The 26384-nt window shown below is 38.6% G+C and overlaps 1 protein-coding gene across 1 annotated transcript; it reads right to left on the reverse strand.

Annotated features, from left to right (window-relative positions):
- Positions 1-10012: 10012 nt before the first annotated feature.
- LOC135714176 (LSM12 homolog A-like) lies at positions 10013-16813 on the reverse strand. Its single transcript, XM_065237483.1, has 6 exons — positions 16618-16813; positions 16289-16422; positions 16096-16215; positions 15755-15874; positions 15479-15688; positions 10013-10120 (listed from the first exon to the last, which is right to left on the reverse strand). Exons 1-5 carry the CDS (start codon positions 16739-16741, stop codon positions 15620-15622), a joined length of 567 nt encoding a protein of 188 aa, XP_065093555.1. The 5' UTR covers positions 16742-16813; the 3' UTR covers positions 10013-10120; positions 15479-15619.
- Positions 16814-26384: the final 9571 nt, after the last annotated feature.

Consider the following 26384-nt stretch of genomic DNA (forward strand, 5'->3'; position numbering starts at 1 on the left):
GCTTAAAGGAATGAATCAAGTGGCTGCAGAGGTAGATAAGGATTCGTTTCGTAAATTGGAAAGGTAAGAGAAATGAAGTATTTAAAAATAAAAGCACCTTATTCAATCCTATAAAAAAAAAACAATAGGACTATCTAGGAAATGTTGATGTGGGATGTTACAGCGTTTTCTGAAGGACATTGGGATCCCTGTGCTCACTCATATTGCCATGATAATGCCATGCAACATTTTTAGACATAGCTGAAGAGCGTCGGTCACCAGCCTCGTCGTTGCATTTAGAGAAGCCACATAAGACACCGAAAACATTGTTTTAGTTTTTAATAAAATTGTTTCTTCTATCGTTTTAATTTTTCACATTTTATCAATATAAAATGAATTAATTACTCATTTCGCAAAACGCTTCATTTTATAAGAACTGAGTAACATTTACTCAGATATGCTTTTTTTTTTTTTTTTTTTTTTTTTTTTTTTTTTTTTTTTTTTTTTTTTTTTACCGCAAATCAGAACTGAGTACAAGTTACTCTTATTCATTCCTAGTTGAACACTCAGTCGGTTAACAACGTCCCGGTCTCAGTCACGCGGCATCTAGTTTTTTTCGGAGTTTTTTCCGCCCGAGCGGTTTTTTTACCCCCCCATTGGGTGCCCCAAGTGACCAGTGTGCAACAGAGGAAGTGGAATTCCATGGGCCGAGCCCCTTGGAGTTGCCATCCAGCTTTAATCCACCCCGGTAATCCATCCGGTCGTCAAGCCATTTTTTCATCATCGTGCCGACCCACCAACACCAATCATCACCACCAGCAGCAGCAAACGGACCATCTAGCTGCAACGGCTGATAGGTTGTTTACAACCGGCATAAGTATTAGACAATACATTTTGCAAGTCCATTGCCTCCCTATTGTAGTTAAATTTTGCCTCGTGGCGCGTGACTCTGTCTCTCACCCCTGGTAGGGGAGTATGGGTCATAGTGAGACAACTTTTTGCAAGTAGATATAAGTTTTTTTGTTTTTTTTTTGTTTCGATTTTTTTTTTTCTTTTTGATTTGTTCGTACGTCGGGCAAAAAATTTAATTACTAGTAATTAAAATTAATTAATTAGTGAAGGTTTTAATTTTTTTTCCTTCTTAAGTGGTTGCGCACCGCTTTTGCGCAACACTTATGGCATCTTCCGATGCCTACGTTACGCGAACCAGATACTATGAACCGTCTTCGAAAGGACCATGGGTTGTCTTTTTTCGGCCCAAAAATAAACCTTTGAAAACTCTCGACATAACGAGAGATTTGCTGCGTAAGTATCCGGGAATCTTGGTACACAAAGAAAGATTCAACAAACTGCGTGTAGAAGCACCGACTTATGATGTGGCAAATAAAATTGCTGATCACGAGCTTTTTAGTGTTGAGTATAACATCTACATCCCTTCTCGAGATGTGGAGATAGAAGGCGTGGTCTCCGACGCGAGTCTGACTGTCGAGGACTTGAAACATGCCTCGGGAACTTTTAAAAACTCGACATTTGCTACCGCGCTAGTGAAGATACTGGATGTAAGGCAACTGCATTCAGCATCTTTGCTAGACGGTAAAAAAGTTTATAAACATTCAGACTCGTTCCGGGTGACTTTCGCAGGTTCAGTTCTCCCAAACTTTGTTAAAATTGATGGTGCTTTTTTTCCGGTGCGGTTGTTTGTACAGAGGGTATATAATTGTACCAACTGCAAAAGGCTGGGACACTCGGCCAGCCATTGCGGCAACAAAACTCGTTGTGGCAAATGTGGTGAAAACCACAAAGAGGATTCTTGCCACAAAGAATCAGTAAAATGCGCTTACTGTGGCGAGAATCCTCACCCCTTGCAGGAGTGCCCGATGTACAAACAGCACTCCGATAAAGTGCAGCGTTCAATCTCTGGACGCTCCAAGCAGACATATGCTCAAATGTTGAAGGCTGCATCAGCCGTCCAAGATGCAAACCAATTTTCGGTTTTGTCAGTTGAAGAATCGGACTCTGACTCATCCGATGAAGGTGATTCTACGGTGGTACACGCACCTTCAAAAATGGACGGTTCCTCAAAAAGAAAATGCCCCTCCCCGAAAGTGCGCCGTAAGAAAACTAAAGTCACCTCCAGACGATTGCCAAATTCCCAGGGTAATGGGGATGAAAAAACAAAACCGAAGGCTCCTGTTGATCCAATCCCTGGATGCAGCAAGAATTTTCCGCCATTGCCCAACAAAGATAAAAAAAATAAAAAAGCTGCTCCTCAAACTTCTCAAAAGAAATCCAAGTCCGAACGAGGTTTGCTAGCTTTTTCGGACATTGTGGAATTCATATTAAACATGTTCAACATACAAGACCCTCTAAGAAGCTTAGTTTCTGCCTTGCTTCCAACATTAGAATCATATCTTAAGCAATTGACTGTTTCATGGCCCCTCCTTGCATCAATCATATCTTTCGATGGATAATTCGTCGAACGAGGTCGAAGATATGATCACTGTGCTACAGTGGAACTGCCGTAGTCTAGTGCCTAAACTAGACTCGTTCAAATTTTTACTTCACAATTCTGACTGTGATATATTTGCTCTCTGTGAAACATGGCTTTCTTCCGATAAAGAACTCAACTTCCACGATTTTAACATTATACGCCTGGATAGAGACGATTCTTATGGAGGAGTACTTTTAGGGATCAAAAAGTGCTACCCTTTCTACAAAATTTCCCTTCCTGCTCTATCCGGCGTCGAAATCGTTGCTTGCCAAATAAATGTGAAGAACAAAGATCTTTGCATAGCTTCAGTATACGTTCCACCAAGAACCTCCATTAGCCGTAGTCAACTCTGGAATCTAGTTTCGATTCTTCCATCCCCAGTATTAATTCTGGGTGATATGAACTCCCATGGTACTGGGTGGGGCGATCTATATGACGACAATAGAGCGGCTATTTTTTACGATTTATGTGACGATTTCAATTTGACTATTTTGAACACTGGTGAAGCGACACGTATAGCAAAACCTCCGGCTCGAGAAAGCCGACTCGACCTATCTTTGTGTTCAAGATCGCTATCGTTGGATTGTCAGTGGAAGGTTATCAATGATCCCCATGGTAGCGATCATTTGCCAATCATCATTTCAATAAAGTGTGGCCCTCACTCTGCAGAACCATCTCGGGTTCCATTTGATCTTACAAGGAACATCGACTGGCAGAAATATGCAACGGCGGTGACAATCGGTGTCGAATCAATAGATGCGCTTCCACCATTGGAAGAATATCGATTCCTAGCCGATTTGATTTACAAAAGCTCAATGGAAGCACAAAAAAGAAAAGTTCCAAGTGCACCCTTTAAAAGGAGACCAGCCACACCTGGTTGGGACGAAGAATGCACAAAATTGTATGTAGAAAAATCTGATGCTTTCAAAGCTTTTCGTAGACACAAAACCTCCACATACTTCGAGGAATATTCAAAGCTTGAGACAAAGCTGAAACAATTAATCAAAGCAAAAAAACGCGGTTATTGGCGCAATTTCGTCGAGGGACTCTCACGAGAAACCTCAATGAACACCTTGTGGAGGGTGGCTCGCAACATGCGTAACCGCTCATCTTTCAATGAGAGTGAAGAATACTCCAACCGATGGATATTCGATTTCGCTAAAAAGGTCTGTCCGGACTCAGTTCCAGCACAAAATATTCTTCGAGAAGCGTCTCCTAGCGGCGGCTCTCTGGATAGACCATTCTCAATGCTGGATTTCTCTATGGCTCTTCTTTCATCGAACAACTCCTCACCGGGAAGCGATATGATTAAATTCAATCTTCTGAAAAATCTCCCAGATATCGCTAAAAGACGCTTGCTAGATTTATTCAATTCCTTGCTAGAAAACAACATTGTACCGCCTGAATGGAGACAGGTCAAAGTAATAGCCATTAAAAAACCTGGCAAATCAGCGTCTGACCATAACTCATACCGTCCGATTGCTATGCTTTCGTGCATTAGGAAATTGTTGGAGAAAATGATCCTTCGGAGACTCGATCACTGGGTCGAATCAAATAACTTGCTATCAAATACACAATTTGGGTTCCGCAAGAGCAAAGGAACAAACGATTGTCTAGCGCTGCTTTCCACAGATATTCAACTAGCCTTTGCGCACAAGGAGCAATTGGCTTCAGTATTCTTGGACATTAAGGGGGCTTTTGATTCAGTTTCCATTGAAATTTTGTCAGACAATCTGCACAGATGTGGACTTTCCGGAATTTTAAATAATTTCTTGTACAATTTGTTGTCAGAAAAGCAAATGAACTTTTCCCTTGGACAACTGACAACTTCCAGAATTAGCTACATGGGCCTGCCCCAAGGCTCATGTCTCAGCCCTCTTCTTTATAACTTTTATGTCAAAGATATCGACAACTGTTTGGCAGAACAATGCACGCTAAGACAACTTGCAGATGACGGTGTGGTTTCCGTAAGAGGTCCACATGCCGTGGACTTGCAAGGACCATTGCAAAGTTCCTTAGATAACTTGTCTTCTTGGGCTAGGAATCTAGGGATCGAATTCTCGCCGCAGAAAACTGAACTGGTAGTGTTTACTCGAAAGCGGTACCCAGCCCAAATGCATCTTAATCTTTTGGGCAGAAACATTACTCAATCATTGTCTTTCAAGTACCTTGGGGTCTGGTTTGATTCAAAGTGCACTTGGAATGCCCATATTACGTATTTGAAGCAAAAATGTCAGCAGAGGATCAACTTTCTCCGTTCAATTTGCGGCACATGGTGGGGTGCTCATCCGGGAGACCTCATAACGCTTTATAAAACAACTATTCTCTCTGTTCTAGAGTACGGCTCTTTCTGCTTTCTCTCGGCAAGAAAAAGTCACCTAATAAAATTGGAACGAATTCAATATCGTTGTCTGCGTATTGCTCTAGGCTGTATGCACTCAACGCATAACATGAGTCTCGAGGTTCTGGCAGGAGTAACACCCCTCCAGAACCGTTTCTGGGAGCTCTCTCTCAGAATACTAATCAAATGCGGAGTGACGAACACACTTATAATTGCTAATTTTGAAGAAATTCTTGGGCTGAACACACAATCTCGATTTATGAGAATCTACCACCACTACATATCATCAGATATGTGTCTTCCTTGTTATACTCCAGACCGTGTTCACTTCACCAATCACAGTTCCTCAATTGAATATGATCTGACCATGAAACAAGCAACTCATGGGATTTCCGATCAACTTCGACCTATTATTATTCCGCGTATTTTTACTGAAAAGTACCAACAAGTCAATTGCATGAAAAGATATTTTACAGACGGGTCCCGTCTCAATGGATCCACTGGCTTCGGTGTCTTCAATGAAAACTCTAGCGCCTTCCGCAAACTTCAGGAACCTTGTTCCGTTTTTGTTGCTGAGCTGGCAGCAATCAACTTCGCATTGGGGATGATTTCCAACATGCCCGCAGACCATTACTTCATCTTCTCGGATAGTCTCAGTTCCATTGAGGCTATTCGGTCGATGAAACCAAGTAGGCACTCATCTTATTTCCTTTCAAAGGTAAGGGAGCAGATGTGTGTGCTGGTCGAAAGATCATATATGATTACCTTTGTATGGGTCCCCTCACATTGCTCAATCCCAGGCAATGAGAAGGCGGACTCTCTCGCAAAGGTGGGCGCGCAGGAAGGCGAATTGTATGACAGGCAAATTTCACACGATGAATTTTACCATTTAGTGCGTCAGAGTACCTTTTCGAGTTGGCAAACCGATTGGGACACTGGAAATCTTGGACGGTGGTTACATTCAATTATTCCTAATGTTTCTTCGAGAGCGTGGTTTAAAGGCTTGGGCTTAAGTCGTGACTTCATTCGCGTGATGAGTAGACTTATGTCCAACCACTACTCGCTAGATGCTCATCTCAATAGAATAAACCTCGTGGACAGCAACATCTGTCGGTGTGGAAACGGTTACGAAGACATCGAACACGCAGTTTGGCAATGTACGGATAATGACGCCGCCAGAGAGCGACTTTTGAATACCCTCGAGGCCCAAGGAAGACAACCCTATGTTCCTATCAGAGACGTGTTGGCAACCCGTGATCTCTGCTATATGCAGTCCGTTTATGTTTTTCTTCAAATGTCTAGTATAAGAATTTAATTCCTTTTGTCTTTTGTCTCTCTTTATTATTTTTTGGTTGTCTTGTCCCCCCGTCTCGATGAGTCTCATCGTCGCCCACTGGTCACCCACCATAGCCGGTCGAACTCCGGACGAAGCTAGAACAGCACTACCGTTCATACTGGCGACAACGCTCTGATGAGACAACGAAACCCTACCCCAAGCTCCTCCCCTGATCCTATCCTTCGAAAATGTACCCTTCTAACCTCGAGTAAGCCGCGAGTAATCGGCCCAACTCCTACTAGACATAGAATTAAGTGAATCTTGTTACACACAGTGAACAATGAATTATCGGCTCCGTAAAGCTAACGCGATTGAGCCTTCCAAATAAACGAACTAGATAAAAAAAAAAAAAAAGTTACTCTTATTTTGACAAATGCTAGCATTACTCAAAAGTGAGTAACTATAGGTTACCTCACTTTAGAGTAGTTCCACTTTTACCGAAAGAGAGCAGATTTTTACTCACTTTTCAGTAAAATTGAAGGAGCGTGAATAGCATTCAAGAGCAAATTTTCATTATGTCGTAAGTAACATTCGCACCAATCCGAGAAAAATAAAGTTTTGTTTTGATGACCGAAAAGTTATTCCTATTTCAAATTAAACACATATAATCTCATAGTGATAGCAATGTTTAACATATTTACCAGGGTTTTAATCATACAAATGCAAATCGCTAGCTTTCATGCTAAAAAATACTGGTTTTTGAGTCAAAAGTTATTATACGTCGTTTGGTGGCCCCTATTGTTACTTAAGTCAAAGTGTATTTACCAGGATATTCGGGACATTCATCATTTTAGGACCACCGAAATCATCTTAGCATCAAACAGTTCGATTTATTCACTTTAATAATAAGAAAGCGAAACGACGAACGTACACTTTTCACGGGTTTCCCAGTGCTGTTACTTAAGTCAAACGGCATCTCCATAGAAATCGGGTGACTTAAGTAACATCGAAAAATATTCTGATCGGAAGGTGATTACGTCAAAAAGCAATTTGACTGGTAAAAAATTTTAAAAATGGGATGTGATCCTATATTCGGACAGTATATAGTGTAATAGCAGGAGAATCGATTGACACTGATAGCTCGACTTTGTTTACCTTTGTTACTTTCGACGTAATGAAAATTTGCTATTGATATAGTAGTTTCCATTTAACACCAGCAAAAAATTACCTACTATTATTACCTAAGTATATTCTACCCAAAATTAAGATTAATTCAAGTAAATTTCAGAATATGCAATTTTCTCAAGAGTAACTTATTGGGCTGAACTACATCGTTGAGTCGAATCGCTCGTTCCTTTTTTGACAACAATAACAAGTGCAAGTCAGAGGCTGAAGTCAATATTAAGTAAAAAGAAGTTAAATTTTGGGTATTATTTTTTCTCCGTGAAGGTGACTACACGGAACTTAAGTTTGCCCTACACTCATAAAATAAATCACATAACCAGTGGAAAATATCCATGTGAATTTCACATAACTTTCATGTGATCCCATAATTGGAAATTGCACCACTAAATCACATGAACGTTATGTGTCCAATGAAATCTATATGATTTCTCATATAGAATTTCTAATGCTATGTGATATTAAGGTAAGAATCATTGTTTTTGTTTTTGGAAAAATACTATGTGCGTTCCTAATAGAAACTAAGTGAAAACTTTTTTCAGTGTACAGTACTGTAGGACTTTACACGGAACCATATCCCACACACACGGACAGAAAATTGTGTGCATTTCAAAAGCAAGTTTTCATTATGTCGTAAGTAACATTCGCACCGATCCGAGAAAAATAAAGTTTTGTTTTGATGACCGAAAAGTTATTCCTATTTCCAATTAAACACATATAATCTCATAGTGATGGCAATGTTTAACATATTTAGCCGGGTTTTAATCATACAAAGGCAAATCGCTAGCTTTCATGCTAAGAAATACTGGTTTTTGAGTCAAAAGTTATTAAACGTCGTTTGGTGGCCCCTATTGTTACTTAAGTCAAAGTGTATTTACCAGGATATTCGGGAGAATTATCAATTACGTCTCCTTACGTGCAGCTCATTCATCATTTTAGGACCACCAAAATCATCTTAGCAACAAACGGCTCGATTTATTCACTTTAATAATGAGAAAGCGAAACGACGAAAGTACACTTTTCACGGGTTTCTCAGTGCTGTTACTTAAGGCAAACGGCATCTCCATAGAAATCGGGTGACTTAAGTAACATCGAAAACTATTTTGATCGGAAGGTGATTACGTCAAAAAGCAATTTGACTGGTAAATAAATTTAAAAATGGGATGTGATCCTATATTCAGACAGTATTATAGTGTAATAGCAGGAGCATCGATTGACACTGATAGCTCGACTTTGTTTACCTTTGTTACATTCGACGTAATGAAAATTTGCTCTTGATTTAACCAAAACAAAAAACTTTAGTTGTATTTAAACAAACAATTCCGGTTGAAATTATATTGCATTTTGTTGTTTCAATAATACTTATTCATTTAAATTCAAAATAGGATTCTTTTTGTTTTAATAAGCCACTTTTCAACTGCAACTATTGTAAAAATAACAATATTCTAATAACAATAGTTAATTTTAATTTATCATTTATTTGCTGTGTCCATTCCCCGGGCCATGAATGCAAAAATAACTACCAACCATTCCCTCGTTTTCACCCGGACAAAAATGTAAACAATAACAAAACTGTTCTCGTTTGATTCAGCTCTTTTCCGCATTCCACGTAAGTATTGTTTTTAATTGTGAATTTAGGGAAATAAGTGCAAAATTTCCGAAAATCTTGAGACTTGAGGTAAGTACACAGCAAAAAAAAAATATAATATCGATCAATGTAATTCAAGCTGATGTATAAAATAATGATGTAATAGCAAAAAACAGATACAATATTACATCAATGGATGTAATTTTGTTCGCATAATCGATGTACATCGTACAACGTTATATTACACAACCGATGGATTGACCTGGTTGCAGCATTTTTGATGTAATATCCAACAATTTTTTTTTCTGTGTAAGTATGCTGCAGTTCGAGGTGCAGTTGCTAAATATAATCAATTTTATCTGTTTTTTCCTTGATTTTTTTTTTCTGTCGATCTGGTTTTCCGTACTGAGTACCAATGCTCCCGACGCCAGGAAGGCAGCTCCCACACCTGGGACCCTACATATCGACTAATGAACCGAGGACCAACTACTTCGAAGGAAGGCGTGATCAGTGAAAAAGAAAACAAAACATAAAAAAATTGGCCATATTATTTTTGAATCAATAAACATATTTTTTATTTCAACTGCGTGAATTGTCAGACTTAGCGGCGCCGGTGGTGTAGTGGTAAGCGTGATTACCTCTCATCATTATAGAATAACCCTTAAATTTGCTCCCATTGTAAAATTTGATATACAGGAATACCTCGATACAATGTAACTGTCACTTTTGACTTCCATCTTCAATATCTCCCTAATAACAAATTAAATCATACAAATTAATATTAACAATAATATGCGGGATTATCTCATCTGTCCGATGATGTTATTACTTTGCTCGTTAGAATGATCGTTTACGAAAAATCAGCAATTGAAGTCAAAAGTGAAAGTTACGTTATAACTTAAGTCAGCTCCGAAAAAATCCCTGAGGACAACCATCTTGTCCCGTAAATGCCAATCAAGGATCAACTAAGATTCTGGCCACCTCCACGTACCACCCGGAACATGTCTAGAGATTTTATAAACAATATAAATTTATAAACATTATGGACCGTGGAAAATCACCAACATCCTACCTCCTCCCCTCATCATTCTCCACGTGGTATATGAACAAGGGTAAAACAAAGTAGACGGATTTCTTTCAAAGTGAATACGTTGGTTAGTTTTAATAATTGAGTTTATTTCCTGGTATTGATACTGATGAGAAGTGTTGTGACTGTTGCCTATTGAAATTCACAAAACCGCTATGATATTGCCTCCTCAAGCACTGTTTTAAAAAGAGAAATGAAGAAAGGAAACAATTAATACCTTACAAAAATAAAAAGAGAATTCATTCATCAGAGAGAGAGAGCGAGAATCTAATAAGCCTAAACACACAGTGAACAGACGTTGAGGCTCGAACTAAATTGCTGTAAAAACTTGTATAAAGATTCCTATTCGACTTAATCGCCACCAACGCCGACTTCCGCACTTAAAAACCCTCTTTGACAACATGATGGCGCTGGCGTTGCACAACTTACACTAGACACTAAGTGCCGGTAGCACCGAGTGGTAATTTTCAACCGAAAATTTATCGATACTAGCGCCAAATTTTTCGAAAGAGGATAATTTATAGAGGAAACCAGAAGATGCTAGCGCTACGTAACAGCGACGTTCCCACTTATCTTTACACAAGTTTCTGGTGGATGTTGGACGTCTGTTCTCTGTGCTAAACGTTAACACATGCTAGAATGTATACGGCTTTTCAATAGAAACTAAGCGCCCCGTAACGTGGGTAGATCACCTTTTAGTGGTACGTTACGGGATGTAAGATCTACCACCGATTCCTAGTCCTGACTACTTCAAACTAGGGGAACATGATTTTTCAGTAATCAAAGGAACACATCTTAGTCCTTGTTACTTTTTATGCCTTGTTGATAGTGATAAGTCCTCGGGTTGCCTGGACCGAGGATGATCTTGAAACAAGGAAAAATGAGTTAGTTAGTCTTCACCTATGTGATTCCTAATCTTTTATTCGTTGTTCCCTAGTTTGCAGTGGTTAAGACTAGGGTTCTAATGCATGGTCACTATCCGTGTCATTGTTTGTTTTTGTTACTAACTAATCCAGTTTTGATTGACAAAGGGGCGCGCCTTTGGAGGGTGTTCCAACACTCCGAAGGGTATAAATAGCGGGACCTTTCAATTAGAATCGATTCCTTGCGATGAAGGCAAGAATGACAACTGCATGAAAAACGAAAACTTCATCATTTCTCAATAGTGATGGAGTAATACGACATGCACTAAACTACCCGAGCAAAGTCCAGCATCAAAATGACAGCAAATTGAAATCAAGTTTTGATATCAACATCAAACTGAAATCATTATTTGATTTCAGTTTACGCAATGGACAAATTTGATACCAAATTTTGTTTTCATTTTGCTGTACATATGCTCTTCAAAAATATGTTGTTGCGGGTTTGTTTTCATTGCCTTAGCATAACATCAAATTGAATACTTGTTTTGTTATCAACCGGAAAAATTGATAACAAATTTAATTTTCAGTTTGCTTTCACTGATAGCAGAAATAGTTTTCAATGTGATGTCACAGGAAGATTTGTTTGCTCTCAATTTTGATATTTTAACCTTTTTTTTTTGCGTTTATTTATAAGGCCCCCTCGCCTATTAGGCATTGCTTGGGCCGATGAGCATTATTAACAATTTGAACCCTTCCCGCTTTTATTTTTCAAATAAAACGTATTATTCCCTATTTATCTGTTTGCTGACCAGTCTTCTGGGTGCACTGATCAGCACGAACTTTCTTTTTTTCGTTCTCCTTGTGTTTCGACAGCCGGCGTTTGTTGATATTTTCAATTTGATCCTTTGTTGCGTTTGATGAGCTGGTGCTAGAATTTTCGTCGTTGCTTTCAACGTTTGAAGTGTGATGATCCTCGGTGTTTCGCTGTTGTTCTTCTGCTGAGAACCCGGTGAAAGCAGGAGATGATTGACCCGATGTCGTTGGCTGCTTTTGTTCGATATCAATCGACGGGAAATCAGCGAGACTGAATACCCCCTCGGTTGGTGGAGCTGCTGGAGCGGTGCTATTGTTCGATGTGGCTACATCCAAACATTTCTGTTTGGGATGTGCTGCTCGACCACAATGGCGGCACGTTTTTGGTTGCTTGTCGTACGTTACCAACGTTGTTTCGTTGTCGACCGTGATGTATGATGGAATGGTGCTTTCGAGTCGCATTCGCAAAACTCGAACACCGCTCAGGAATCCTGGGAAGTAGTGCTTCCATTTCTCTTGTCGACTGGAAATCACTGTCCCGTACTTTGTCATGTGGTTTATAATAGTGGCTTGTGGCCATGCCAGAGGAAGGTCATGCACTCGAACGGTCACTGCTTCACAATCCACATATATCGGGATTTTGAACTCACTCTTCGCACAGAGAATCGCGTGTTTATAGTTGTGCGCCTTTTCATAGCGCAAGGCCACTTCATTGTCTATCATCTCAATAAAAACACAATTTCGGACGTTATGAAACTGAATGCATCTAACGTCCGAATATTGAAGCCTTATATTGTTCTCGAAGAATTTTTGCACTTTTCCCGCATTGGGACGAACTGGAAGGACACTGAAGTCAACAACAAGTGTGTTTTTACGAACTACACTCATTTTCGCTACAATATTTCACCAAGTTAAGCAGAGCAGAAAGAGCACACGTCCGATGAATACGAGTAATGGCTGTCGAATGAATGTTACTGATATTTTAACCGTAAAAACGGTCAAAACGACAGCAACTTGAGCAATCATTATCAGCGAAATCACAACATCAAATTTAGATTTCAATTTGATCTCAGATTTTGCTCGGGTAAGGACACGGGATATACTACAATAGATCAAATTACTGGTTGCAGTAGTGTTATGTCCCAAACAGAGGAAATTTCAGTGCTAACATTTGAAAACGGCACAAAAGCCATTTGTAAACAAATGGTTTGTGGGCCCTTTACTCACTACTTGAAGTACACCCACGCGACACAACAGCAACATCGGGTAGGGGAAATTTTCCCCTTCCTGACGATGCTGTTGGTTTGCGTGGGCGTTCTTCGGGTAGCGAGTAAAGGGCCCACAAACCGTTTGTTTACAAATGGCTTTTGCGCCGTTTTCAAATGTTAGTAATTTCAAACAGAATATGTATCGATACTAGCGCCAAATCGGTCGAAAGTGGAAATTTTTTAGAGGAAATCAGGAGATGCTAGCGCCACGTAACGGCGGCGTTCCCACTTATCTTTACACAAGTTTCTGGTGCAAGTTGGACGTCTGTTCTCTGTGCTAGTAGGCTCAAACTGCCCCACTAATTTCAGATACATTAAATTGATGAATTGCAACTTTGCGATCGCTCTCCACCTACATTTCGAAGCGATAACTATGAAAATGATGATGTTTGGATAATTTCGACAGTGAGCATGCATAAGGGCCTATACGCGATGATCGATTCTCTTCGTCGATTTTCTCTTTTGTTAATAACTCGCTAGATTTAACATTTCTCGGTGCGTTTGCTGTTGCTTTTGATAGCCAATACAACCTGTTACTACTCTACATTGAACAAATTCTAGAAAATTGTTCCGCTTAGCTGTAGCAATGCAAAGAGAAAATCGATGAAGAGAATCGATCATCGCGTATTCGCCCTTATGCATGCTCACTGTCGATTTTCTTTTAATACGTCTTTTTAATGCACCACCAACGTAGAGTGCGCCACGCGAGTACGAGGAAACGTCAACCAAACCGTTTGTTTACATCAGAATAACTATTTTTCACAACGCAAATTAAAGCATTTTTAATTCAATATCTTGCCAATTTCCATCAGTAATTGTCTTATTGTACGATTTTCCACAGATCTGAACTGATTTGTACCTTAACTTCACACACAAGAAATCCGGAAGATCATAACCACTAAGGCACTTTTCTAATTTTCCATTTTTCTCAACAAAAATATTCCTGAACACCAGCAGGCTCTTTGCAAAAACGTTACAGGATTAAATTTTTCAACTGTAAATCAAGTTTTGGAGCATCTCTAATAAATCAATTTATCAGGAAAAGTAAAAAAGTGTTCCGTTTCCTGTCTCACGGTAGAAATTTCTGCTCACAACACACTTTTTGACGTTTTCCTATTCACACCTGCGTCTGCGTAGGATATCGCACCTAAAGAGCCTGAATTTATACAGAGGCTTTTCAGGCTCTTTAATCGCACCCATTCAACACACATGGGCCGGGACCAACGGCTTTACTTCCCTTCGGAAGGAAGACGTGACCAGAGATTTTTATGCCTCAGAAAAATCCCACCGACCTAGGCTGGGGAACTTCTTTAGCTAAATTAAACTGAATTTATTGAAAATTTCATTTGCTCATGGTGTTGTGTACATGATTTATAGTGACCCCCTCTCACGTAAATGACAACTCGACAGTGAGCATGCATAAGGGCCTATACGCGATGATCGATTCTCTTCGTCGATTTTCTCTTTTGTTAATAACTCGCTAGATTTAACGTTTCTCGGTGCGTTTGATGTTGCTTTTGATAGCCAATACAACCTGTTAATACTCTGCATTGAACAAATTCTAGAAAATTGTTTCGCTTAGCTGTAGCAATGCAAAGAGAAAATCGATGAAGAGAATCGATCATCGCGTATTGGCCCTTATGCATGCTCACTGTCGAACTGTTCTTTAAAGTACGACTATACAAAATTTAATTGGACAAATTGCAATAAAAACCATAAATCTAAGTTGTGGAAATGCTACCTCGCAAACGGGTCTTGTAATTTCAAATTTAACAACACGTAGGAACAGCTTAACGTATAATTTCTACATACATACGTGCTGGAATCAATACTCAAGAGTCAGAAATATTCATCTTTAGAACACTTATTCCTTGGTTCATACCGAAAAAAAGCGAAAAAGACTCCAAGATACATCGTCGAAGCGCACTTTTTTTTTATTATTATTATTATTATTTTATTAAAGAGATTTGTTGAAACGCACTTTTGAGGAGTCCAGTTTCAACTGCAAAATTCAATAATAATTTTGGGAGATTTTTTTTCTTCTTCTTTTAAAAATGAGTAGTTCTTTAGATCTTTGGCATCAAAAGAAACCTAGAAAATAAATCAGATCTAGCGTTCAGAATTATAACGGCCTAACTGCGATGATCGATTCTCTCCATCGATGATTTTCTTTTTTGTTAATAACTCAACTAGATTAACATTTCTCGATACGTTTGATGTTGCTTTTGCTAGCTAATACAACCTTTCACTAGACTGTATTGGGATAATTTCAGTTAAAATTGGTTCACTAAACTGTGATAATGCGAAGAGAAAATCGATGATCGCAGTTAGGCCCTTGATTCTGAACGCTAGAGACATAAAAAACATTCGGTGAAAGGGGATATTCCGCTACAATCAAACTGAATGAATAAAGAATGATTTTCCTTGGATACTGCCTAAGCGTCATCTGCACGGTGTGATGTAGAACTAAAATAATCATGTCAAAAGATAGGTCTTATCCATCTGTACAAGTTTGATGCTGAGGACACCAAACCTCTCTTCCCTTCGAGAATGGATGAGCGCCAACATGTATGCAACAAATTATACTTACATAGTTCTGATGAATGCTTGTGAATTTTAATCTGTTGTTGGATTAAACTTGTGTTGATCTCATAATTTGTTTTTTTTTTTCGGCTAAATTAAACATTCTATTTCCATCTCCATTCACACTTTAACACCCGATGTAGACTTATTAGGCAGAAACTACCGGCGACGACAGATTCGAGGTTGCTGAAGCCTGATCATTTACATGTTTCTCAACCTGAAACGTACCAAAATATAGTTTTTAAAGTCTGGAACCAAGACATGCTTTTTTAAACCGTCTTACTATTTTCTTCACGTAGGTTAATTGCCTGGACTCGGGCGATCCATTCACATTATCTACTTTGTAGGGGGGCGTTATGGTTACATCTTGAAACACAACTATATTAGGTCCAGCCCACGAAACCTAGAATGATAAACATTCAATAAGGGGTCGTCCATTAATTATGTCATACATTTTGGGGGGGTTTGAAAACTGTGACGAGCCATACAAAAAAATAAAGGTTCATACAAAAAATGTGACAAAGGAGGAGAGAGGGGGGGGGTTGAAAATGGGCCAAATTTGCGTGACATAATTAATGGACCATCCCTAACTCATGTAGATAATCCGAAAAAAAAAATAGTTACCTGGTTAATGGTTCTCGCAATTGCAAGAAAAAGATTCTGTCCTTCCTGACTGACCCCAGCAGCCAACGCGGACACCAATCGTTTTTTCTGTTCCACCTGATTCCGGACTCGTGTGCTTAACTGGAATGAATGACGAAATTGATAGTTCGATTTTCATGCGCAAACACGACTAATAAACCAAAGCGATACTTACGCGTTGCAGGTTCAGCGACTGCGGTGGGTCGGGTAGCGAATTCACTTCTTTCTTTACCTGGACATCACTGCAGAGCGCCAAATTAAGAATGTAGACATCATTAAGCTTCGAAGAGTTGCTGGCTGATGAACATTCTTAATGATTGACAAGTTTTGGTTAAGGAAAATTGTGGAATTGAAGATAAATGCAAAGCAATGTAAGCTTTCGATTCTTCCGAAACACTTATTCAGATGTTTAGCGGGATTGCAGGATGCAGGATTAGGGAAAACAAAACAGAACAATGTTAGAAATTTTCGGTAACATTGAATGTACATCATTGAAAAGGATACTTAAAATTAACATTTTTGTTTGCTGGTCAAATGCTAACACCTCGCCTTCGATATTTTGATTGTAACATGTAGTACAGGCCACGGTGCTTCCAATAGAAAAACAATCCTGAACCAAACCAGCCATTTTAACTCCGAAAAACTGCACTTTTCTTCACTGATCTCACTGCGAGTTTCTCTGCCATCCAGCCAGTGACAGCAATGCAAATTACACACTATTTTGAATCAGCCCACACGGTGTTTCGTAGAAACCCATTAATGGGTAAAAAATAACCAATTATCCCGCATTTAAGATACTATACACGGTTAGAAAAAAGTCCCCAAAATAAAGTTCATTTCACTCATCTCGGCACTATACACGGATAGAAATCTCCTTATACCTTTTGGCAAATTTCTATTGCTGAGTATTCATAAAATGTATAAGTCAACTAATAAGCAGACGCCTTGCAAAAAGTTAATGAAGCTCATGTGTCAAATGAAATGTATAAGCGGTTACACATACCTTTTATGCATTCTTGTAGGACCTATGTGGTTTGTCTTATGGAATGTATAAGGCTGATGCTTTGGCAAAAATGTATAAGTGAGACACATGAATAAAATAATTGATTTTCGTTTCGTGTAGTACAGGAACCCAAAAGTAGGCAAAGCGGGTCAAAGTAATTTTCATTTACTTGTGTGCAGTTCGTATGGAATTTTCCACTAGCTTTTTAATCAAAAGTAAGTTAGTTGTACCCAACAGTAGGTAAATATTATCATACCCAACGTTGGGTTCCCACACTTTAGTCCCCTGTTGGGTGGTTTTGCTCCTTCTTTTTTGACAACATTAGAAGGAGAAAATGAGACAAACTAGTCAAAAGTAGGTAAAATTGAACTGGCCGTTGGGTACATTTTTCTTACCGTGTAGATTCCATGCGGAGGCACAAAAAGTTGTTTTGGCAACCATGAATAATAAATGATCTCTTACTGGCATCCGCGAAAAAAGTTCATGCCATCATACACGCTTAGTTCAGGTAACCCATAAATAGGTAATTGATTAACCCATATTTGGGTTTCTGATACATTACCTATAATATGGGTCAATTATACTAAGAAAAATCCGTATAATTCACTTACATTGTGATTAAAGCGACTTTATCCTAAATATGGGTTATTGCACTTTACTCATATTTGGATGAAAAAATAATCATTTTCCAATCCGTCCAACATTCAGTTCGTGAGTGATCAGTTTATGTATCGAGTAGATCCGAGTTTCCGTTGTCTTCTTTCGGGATTTCCCCTTGAAATCCATCAATAAAAATTCAATTCGAAGTCAGTGTAGTGCACCGGGGGAACTGAAACGTGAAGTATTTAATCTAATACTAAGTAAAATTTCTGCCGTGCATTATGTTTTGTTAGACGGAGGAGGAAACTATGGGAAAAATTCAACCTCGCTGCGCTACTCCGTGTCGTCATCTGTCGTAGGTATTTTTTCTTGTTGCTGCTGCCCTGATCCGTTGCCTACAAAACTCCGTAACCCAGCTCAGATTCTCTTGACTGGTAAGTAGTTTTGGAAATTGCTTGACCGGTATAGTTGATTTTTTCTCTTTATTTTTGCCGCATGCTCTCCGACTTAGAGCTTCCCAACCGGCGCGTCCACCTTCTCAAATTTTATCCACTCAAACCTAGACCCTTCGATATGTGTAGCAGACAGCCAGGAAATTCAGCATAATTTATTTTAATAAGCTATTCATTATTCTTCGTTTTTCTTTTTTCTAATATTTCCTTCTACAATTTTAGAATTTGGAAATATTTACAAATGAGGTTACCCGTTACAGTTTCAAATCGAGAGTAAATTCGTTAGTCAAGTTTTTGAAAGGAATGGAAGATGAAGATGAGGAGATCACCAGTATTGTGGAAAGCCAAGATTGAGGCTGTGTTCCGTTTGGAAAATTTTCACTTATGTCGTTTTCGTTTTTACTACACTACACCGGTGTAGTGTAAGCAGCAATAAGTGCAAATCATTGACAGTTCATCATCAATTGTTTGTAAACAAAGGTGCAACCGATAGCTACACCCTAAATTTTTTCGGTGTTCGGCAGTGTAGCACCGGTGTAGCTACACCGCAAAAACGAAAACGACATTAGATTTGACACTTCGAAAATAAATTAAGATGTTCGAAAATCCCTCTGTTGTTGATCGGCCGATTTTCAAGAAAGCGTCTGTCAAAATTTATTCCTTGTCTGTCAGAAATAAGTCTGCTGGAATAGCAGGTTTATTTGAAAATTTTCCATCTGTCAAATTTAAGTATTGTCGGTCGCGTTTGGCACCGGAAAACCCCACACCCGACTTTCGATTTTACTCTCGTTCTGTACAACAACAAAGCGTCGGACATTTGTTTATTTGTTATGGTTGCATCAACAGACTAGAAATCAAGAGCAATTTTTCATTATGTCGTAAGTAACATTCGCACCAATCCGAGAAAAATAAAGTTTTGTTTTGATGACCGAAAAGTTATTCCTATTTTCAATTAAACTCATATAATCTCATAGTAATAGCAATGTTTAATATATTTAGCAGGGTTTTAATCATACAAATACAAATCGCTAGCTTTCATGCTAAAAAATACTGGTTTTTAAGTCAATAGTTATTATACGTCGTTTGGTGGCCCCTATTGTTACTTAAGTCAAAGTGTATTTACCAGGATATTCGGGAGGATTATCAATTACGTCTCCTTACGTGCAGTCCATTCATCATTTTAGGACCACCGAAATCATCTTAGCAACAAACTGTTCGATTTATTCACTTTAATAACGAGAAAGTGAAACGACGAACATACACTTTTCACGGGTTTCTCAGCGCTGTTACTTAAGACAAACGGCATCTCCATAGAAATCAGGTGACTTAAGTAACATCGAAAACTTTTTTGATCGGAAGGTGATTACGTCAAAAAGCAATTTGACTGGTAAATAAATTTAAAAATGGGATGTGATCCTATATTCGGACAGTATATAGTGTAATAGCAGGAGCATCGATTGACACTGATAGCTCGACTTTGTTTACCTTTGTTACTTTCGACGTAATGAAAATTTGCTCTTGAAATAGTCCCAATGATGTGTTGTAAAAAAGTACAGATTATACAGACGACATACATATACTACAGTTACTACAGTTACAAACGAAAATAACTTGGAAAGCATTGTCAAGTTACTAAAAATTTATAAGTCTTAAATTTTACACTTAGCTGTTGGGTATCAAGCGCCTTCGGTCAGCAAAAAAGGCAGAGAATCTTCGGCGAAGCATATTCCGTGTCAAGTGGAAATCGAACATCGACGCTACTCGGTTGAACACTAGCTGCAAGCCGTAAATAGCGCTCCCTATGCTATAATTAGTTCGAAGAAGTGGAAGTCTCAGCATAAGACTGTTGCGTAGTGATCGAGGTTGAACATTAATGTTCACTTGTTGCAGAATTGCTTCGCAGTCAATTCTTCCTTGCAGAGTATCGGCGACGGTTAAGGCTCTGAAAACATCTCTTCGGATACGTAAGGGCTCGATATTGATCAATTGGCAGCGATTCTCGTAGCTTGGAAGACGAAGTGGGTATCTCCAAGGCAGCTTACGGAGCGCGAAGCGAAGAAAACGTCGTTGAACAGATTCAATTCGCTCGGCCCCATTATTGTAGTTCGGGCTCCAGACAGCAGAGCAGTATTCCAACGTAGATCGTACGAGAGAGCAATAGAGCGATTTCAAGCAGTAAATGTCCGTGAAGTTCTTAGTAATCTTGAAGACAAATCCAAGCGTTCTGGACGCTTTGTCGACGACATACGATATATGGTGTGAGTATGTCAGCTTTGAGTCTAGAAAAACGCCTAAGTCTTTCACGCAGTGCACCCATTCGATAGTCGTGCCTAGTAGTTTGTAGTTGAAAATAATCGGTTGTTTCTTGCGTGAGAAAGTAATAACTGTACACTTAGCTGGGTTGACCACCAGTCGGTTTAGACTACACCAGTCAGCAAAGATGTCAATCTGATTTTGGAGAGAACGGCAGTCGGCGAGTGAGCGGATGCGCAGAAAAACTTTCAGATCGTCTGCAAACGATAATCGTGGCTCTGTGATAACATGGTGAACGTCGTCGAAGTAGAGGAGAAATACCAATGGTCCCAGATGGCTGCCCTGAGGTATACCGGACTTTGCGCAGAAGCATTATGGTGTGCATTATGGCGCATCATTGTACAAATACAGCGCACTATGTCCGACGTTATGTTTTATGCACAGATTGAGAGTAAAATCGATTGGCGCGTGTCGAAATTTCCGGTTTTCTACTGTATCAATAATAAAAATTCACCATCATTCACACAGCCTGAGTATTTGAATTAAATAAAAGTTGAAGCATTTAATTTTAATTTTTTTTAATCACAAATTAAATTCATTCGCCCAAAAATGTGTTAAAATCACCCAAAATAAATTACCCATAAATAGGTTAACATTACCTACACGCTAAGATGCACATACCTTAAAGTCGGTAAAGAATACCTTAATATCGGTAGAAATTACCGATAATCGAAGAAAGTGCACATACCTCATGTATTACCAATAATTACCGTTAAAAATTACCTAATTTATAGTAAAAAATAGCCTATTTAAAGTAAAAAGTAACGATTTTTATCGGTAAAAAATACCGTTAACTTTTTACCGATAATTTTAAGTAATCTTAGCTAAGAGTGGTTATTCGTATATTGTATGTACTCAAATATGGGTAAATCGACTTTACTCATAATATGGGTATGTGTACTTTTTTTGCGATTATGGGTATTCTAAACCCATATTTGGGTGCACTGAACTAAGCGTGTAGATTGTTTTTTTTTTAATTCTTTATTAAAGAGATTTTCAGCCTTAGGCGTTCATCTCTAACTAAGCGTGTAGAGCTCTTCGTTGTGTAGTTTTTTGTTTCGTGCGCAAAATTTCAAAATGAAGTGCAAAGCAAATCAAATCGAGGAATGGTTTGCTTTATCTTTAGTTCTTCCGCCACGAAATAACTCGGAATGTGGAAAGCGTTTTGTGCTCAAAATATTACAATACTTTTCCCTCAAACAAAACCATGATGACGTCATGCTCGTTTGGCTACACTAACTGACAGTTATGGTGGTAAGCTCCAACCGGTATTATCCTCGGATTAAATCCCGATCAAGAATGTCCGGCTGGTTTGATGTCGACATCAGAGTTAATCAACATAATTCTGAGCAAACATTTTTCAGATCATACAAACAGGGACGGTATTAAAAGTTAATCCGAGTTGGAGCTTACCGCCATTAGTGTGGCTACATTATACACGGTTAGAAAAAAGTACCCAAAATTAAGTTATTTTCACTCATCTCGGCACTATTGACGAGTGCACGGATGGATTTGAGTTCACTCACTCGACAAAAAGTGACACAACAGCGGGGCCCTGTTTACTATAAATGAACACATATGTGTTCATTATTAGTAAACAGGGCCCCGCTGTTGTGTCACTTTTTGTCGAGTGAGTGAACTCAAATCCATCCTTGCACTCGTCTATTAGGTTTTGCACCGTCGGGGTTAACCTCAATCTGATGACAGTTCAGTGGTACTGTTTACGTGGACTTAGTCGATTTTTTCTTGGGTGGATTTTCTCGATAATTTTTCAGACTGCAGTGAGATGTAAACAGCATTTCTGTAATGTTCACGAGCAACATCCTTGCAACGCGCTGTTCCTCGACAATTTTCAAGTTAAAATTCAAAAAAATTAGAATTTTTTTTTCGAAAAAACGACTAAGTGCTTGTAAACAGTACCACTGAACTGTCAAAAAGGTTCAGCCGATTAACACTGAGTTCATTTATGACGTCACGCTGCAGTACCTAATTAGGTTCTGCAGCGTGACGTCACAAATGAACTCAGTGTTAAACGGCTGAACCTTTTTGACAGTTCAGTGGTACTGTTTACAAGCACTTAGTCGTTTTTTCGAAAAAAAAAATTCTAAAATTTCCGAATTTTAACTTGAAAATTGTCGAGGAACAGCGCATTGCAAGGATGTTGCTCGTGAACATTGCAGAAATGTGATTTACATCTCACTGCAGTCTGAAAAATTATCGAGAAAATCCACCCAAGAAAAAATTGGCTAAGTCCACGTAAACAGTACCACTAAACTGTCATCAGATTGAGGTTAACCCGCATAAACGCGAACCATCACATGACCTTACCGATAATGGTTATAAATTGTTTATAATCCCTGCTAAACTTCAACTGAAATGGTTATGGAACTTTACATGAACGTTTGTGTGATAAAGTTTTAACCTTATGTATTATGGTTTTTTGGAAGCGGACCTTACAAATAATGGGTTGTTAAGAACCATTACCATTCCAAATTCTTGTTTTCTCCATACATTTTCGCAAAGAGAACTATATTAGAACGTTTTTACTTATGGTTTGAGAACATTAATGGTTATGGTTATGGTAGTCAGTAAGGTCCATTAATGGTTTTGTATTATCGCTCAACTTTACGTGAAATATATCGTGAATTGGTAATCAGTAATTTACAGGCAACCAATTCGCGATATATTCCACATAAAGTTGATCGATGTTACAAAACCATTCATGGACCTTACTGGTTACCATAACCATTACCATTAATGTTCTCAAACCATAAGTTAAAAGGTTTTAGTATAGTTTTCTTTCCGAAAATGTATGGAGAAAACAAGAATTTTGAATGGTAATGGTTCTTAACAACCCATTATTTGTAAGGTCCACTTCCAAAAAACTATAATACTTAAGGTTAAAACTTTATCATTAAACGTTCATGTAAAGTTCCATAACCATTTCAGTTGAAGTTTAGCAGGGATTATAAACAATTTATAACCATTTTAGGTAAGGTCAATTTATGGTTCGTGCTTATGCGGGAACCCCGACGGTGCAAAACCTAATTGCGTCATGTGTTCATTTTTAGTAAACACGGCACCGCTCATAAGTAAAATTTTTTCGTGAGTTCATTCCGTGCATTAGGTTTTGCACCGTCGCGACGGTGAACACATGACGCAATTAGGTTTTGCACCGTCGGGGTTAACCTCAATCTGATGACAGTTCAGTGGTACTGTCTACGTGGACTTAGTCGATTTTTTCTTCGGTAGATTTTCTGGATATTTTTTCAGATTGCAGTGAGATGTAAACCACACTTTTGCATTGTCCACGAGCAACATCCTTTCACCACGCATTTCCTCGATAATTTTCAAGTTAAAATTCGGAAATTTTAAAATATATTTTTTTCGAAAAAACGACTAAGGCTCTGAACCATTTGGTGGATTATTTTAACTTTTGGTTAAAATTTGACAGATGGAAAGTTATCGATTAACCCTGCTATCCGAGCGTGGTTATTTCTGACAGACAAGAAGTTAAATTTTGACGACCGTAGCTCGAAAACCGGTCGATCGACAGCACGGGGATTTTCGAACATAGAAAATAACTTTCGAAATGTCACTTTTAACCACGAGTTAAATTTAACTCAGCAAATGGTTCACAGCCTAAGGCTGTGTTCCATTTGGTGAATTTTTACTTAAATTTGACAGATGGAAAATTTTCAAATAAACCTGCTATTCCTGCAGACTTATTTCTGACAGACAAGGAATAAATTTTGACAGACGCTTTCTCGAAAATCGGCCGATCAACAACAGAGGGATTTTCGAACATCTTAATTTATTTTCGAAGTGTCAAATATAAGTGAAAATTTTCCAAATGGAACACAGCCTAAGTGTCTGTAAACAGTACCACTGAACTGTCAAAAAGGTTCAGCCGATTAACACTGAGTTCATTTGTGACGTCACGCTGCAGTACCTAATGCTCGCGTAACTTTTGAAAAGGTCCTATCAACTTTTATAAACAACTTGATAGGCCCTTTTCTCGCGAACCGAAGAACACTCACGCAAATCAGACCACTATCGGGAAGGGGAGAATTTACCCTACCCGATGGTGTTGTTGGTTTGCATGGGCGTACTTCGGTTCGCGGGAAAAATGCCTAACAAGTTTTGTGTACATAAGTTGATAGGCCATTTTAAAATGTTACGCGAGTATTATTCATGTGCTCATTTTTAGTAAACACGGCACCGCTCAAACGTCAAATTTGTTCATGCAGTTCATTCCGTGCATTAGGTTTTGCACCGTCGGGGTTAACCTCAATCTGATGACAGTTTAGTGGTACCAACCGGTGAACACTCGTGTTTATTTCAGTTACCATGGAGACGTAATTTGTGATTAGCCCCGGTCCCTTTCAAATTGTATCATTATTTATGAACGGCCTTATATTTGAAATGACGTTTCACATTCATCTAGTGATGTCCGATTTTCATTCGAATAATCGTTTAATCGATTAACGAACCGAAAAGTAAACTATTTATAATCGGTTAGATCATGCCGATATAAGCATTAACATCTCCACAGGATCATCACCGATCGTTTCAAACATGTGCTGCACTCTCATTGGTGGAAAAATGGCAGCACAGCGAACAAAAAATAATCGATTAGTTGTTAATCGAGTAATTAAAAAATGGGACATCTCTGATTTTGGTGTGATTGTTTTGATAAAAATGAGCGCAAAATTTCATCTCTTCCGAGGGGGCAGCAAAACCACAAAATTACCTTGAATACGGGGGGTTCTCATTGGATGAAAGGGACCGTGAAAGAAGACACTAAAATAGAAAGTTTTTCTTCCGACAGTTTCATCTTAGTATTCATCTTTGGTGGTACTGTTTACGTGGACTTAGCCGATTTTTTCTTGAGTGGATTTTCTCGATAATTTTTCAGACTGCAGTGAGATGTAAACCACATTTCTGCAATGTTCACGAGCAACATCCTTGCAATGCGCTGCTCCTCGACAATTTTCAAGTTAAAATTAGGAAATTTTAGATTTTTTTTTTTTTCGAAAAAACGACTAAGTGCTTGTAAACAGTACCACTGAACTGTCATCAGATTGAGGTTAACCCCGACGGTGCAAAACCTACACGGTAAGAAAAAAGTACCCAACGGCCAGTTCACTTTTACCTACTTTTGACTAGTTTGTCTCCTTTTCTCCTACTAATGTTGTCAAAAACGAAGGAGCAAAACCACCCAACAGGGGTAGTAAAGTGTGGGAACCCAACGTTGGGTATAATCATATTTACCTACTGCCCGCATAAACGCGAACCATCACATGACCTTACCGATAATGGTTATAAATTGTTTATAATCCCTGCTAAACTTCAACTGAAATGGTTATGGAACCTTACATGAACGTTTGTGTGATAAAGTTTTAACCTTATGTGTTATGGTTTTTTGGAAGCGGACCTTACAAATAATGGGTTGTTAAGAACCATTACCATTCCAAATTCTTGTTTTCTCCATACATTTTCGGAAAGAGAACTATATTAGAACGTTTTTACTTATGGTTTGAGAACATTAATGGTTATGGTTATGGTAGTCAGTAAGGTCCATTAATGGTTTTGTATTATCACTCAACTTTACGTGAAATATATCGTGAATTGGTAATCAGTAATTTACAGGCAACCAATTCGCGATATATTCCACATAAAGTTGATCGATGTTACAAAACCATTCATGAACCTTACTGGTTACCATAACCATTACCATTAATGTTCTTAAACCATAAGTTAAAAGGTTTTAGTAAAGTTTTCTTTCCGAAAATGTATGGAGAAAACAAGAATTTGGAATGGTAATGGTTCTTAACAACCCATTATTTGTAAGGTCCACTTCCAAAAAACTATAATACTTAAGGTTAAAACTTTATCATTAA

Source organism: Ochlerotatus camptorhynchus, unplaced genomic scaffold (assembly GCF_037179485.1).
Source record: "Ochlerotatus camptorhynchus isolate MF236.1 unplaced genomic scaffold, CSIRO-AGI_Acam_v1.1 ptg000624l, whole genome shotgun sequence".
In the NCBI taxonomy this organism is placed as follows: Eukaryota; Metazoa; Arthropoda; class Insecta; order Diptera; family Culicidae; genus Ochlerotatus; species Ochlerotatus camptorhynchus.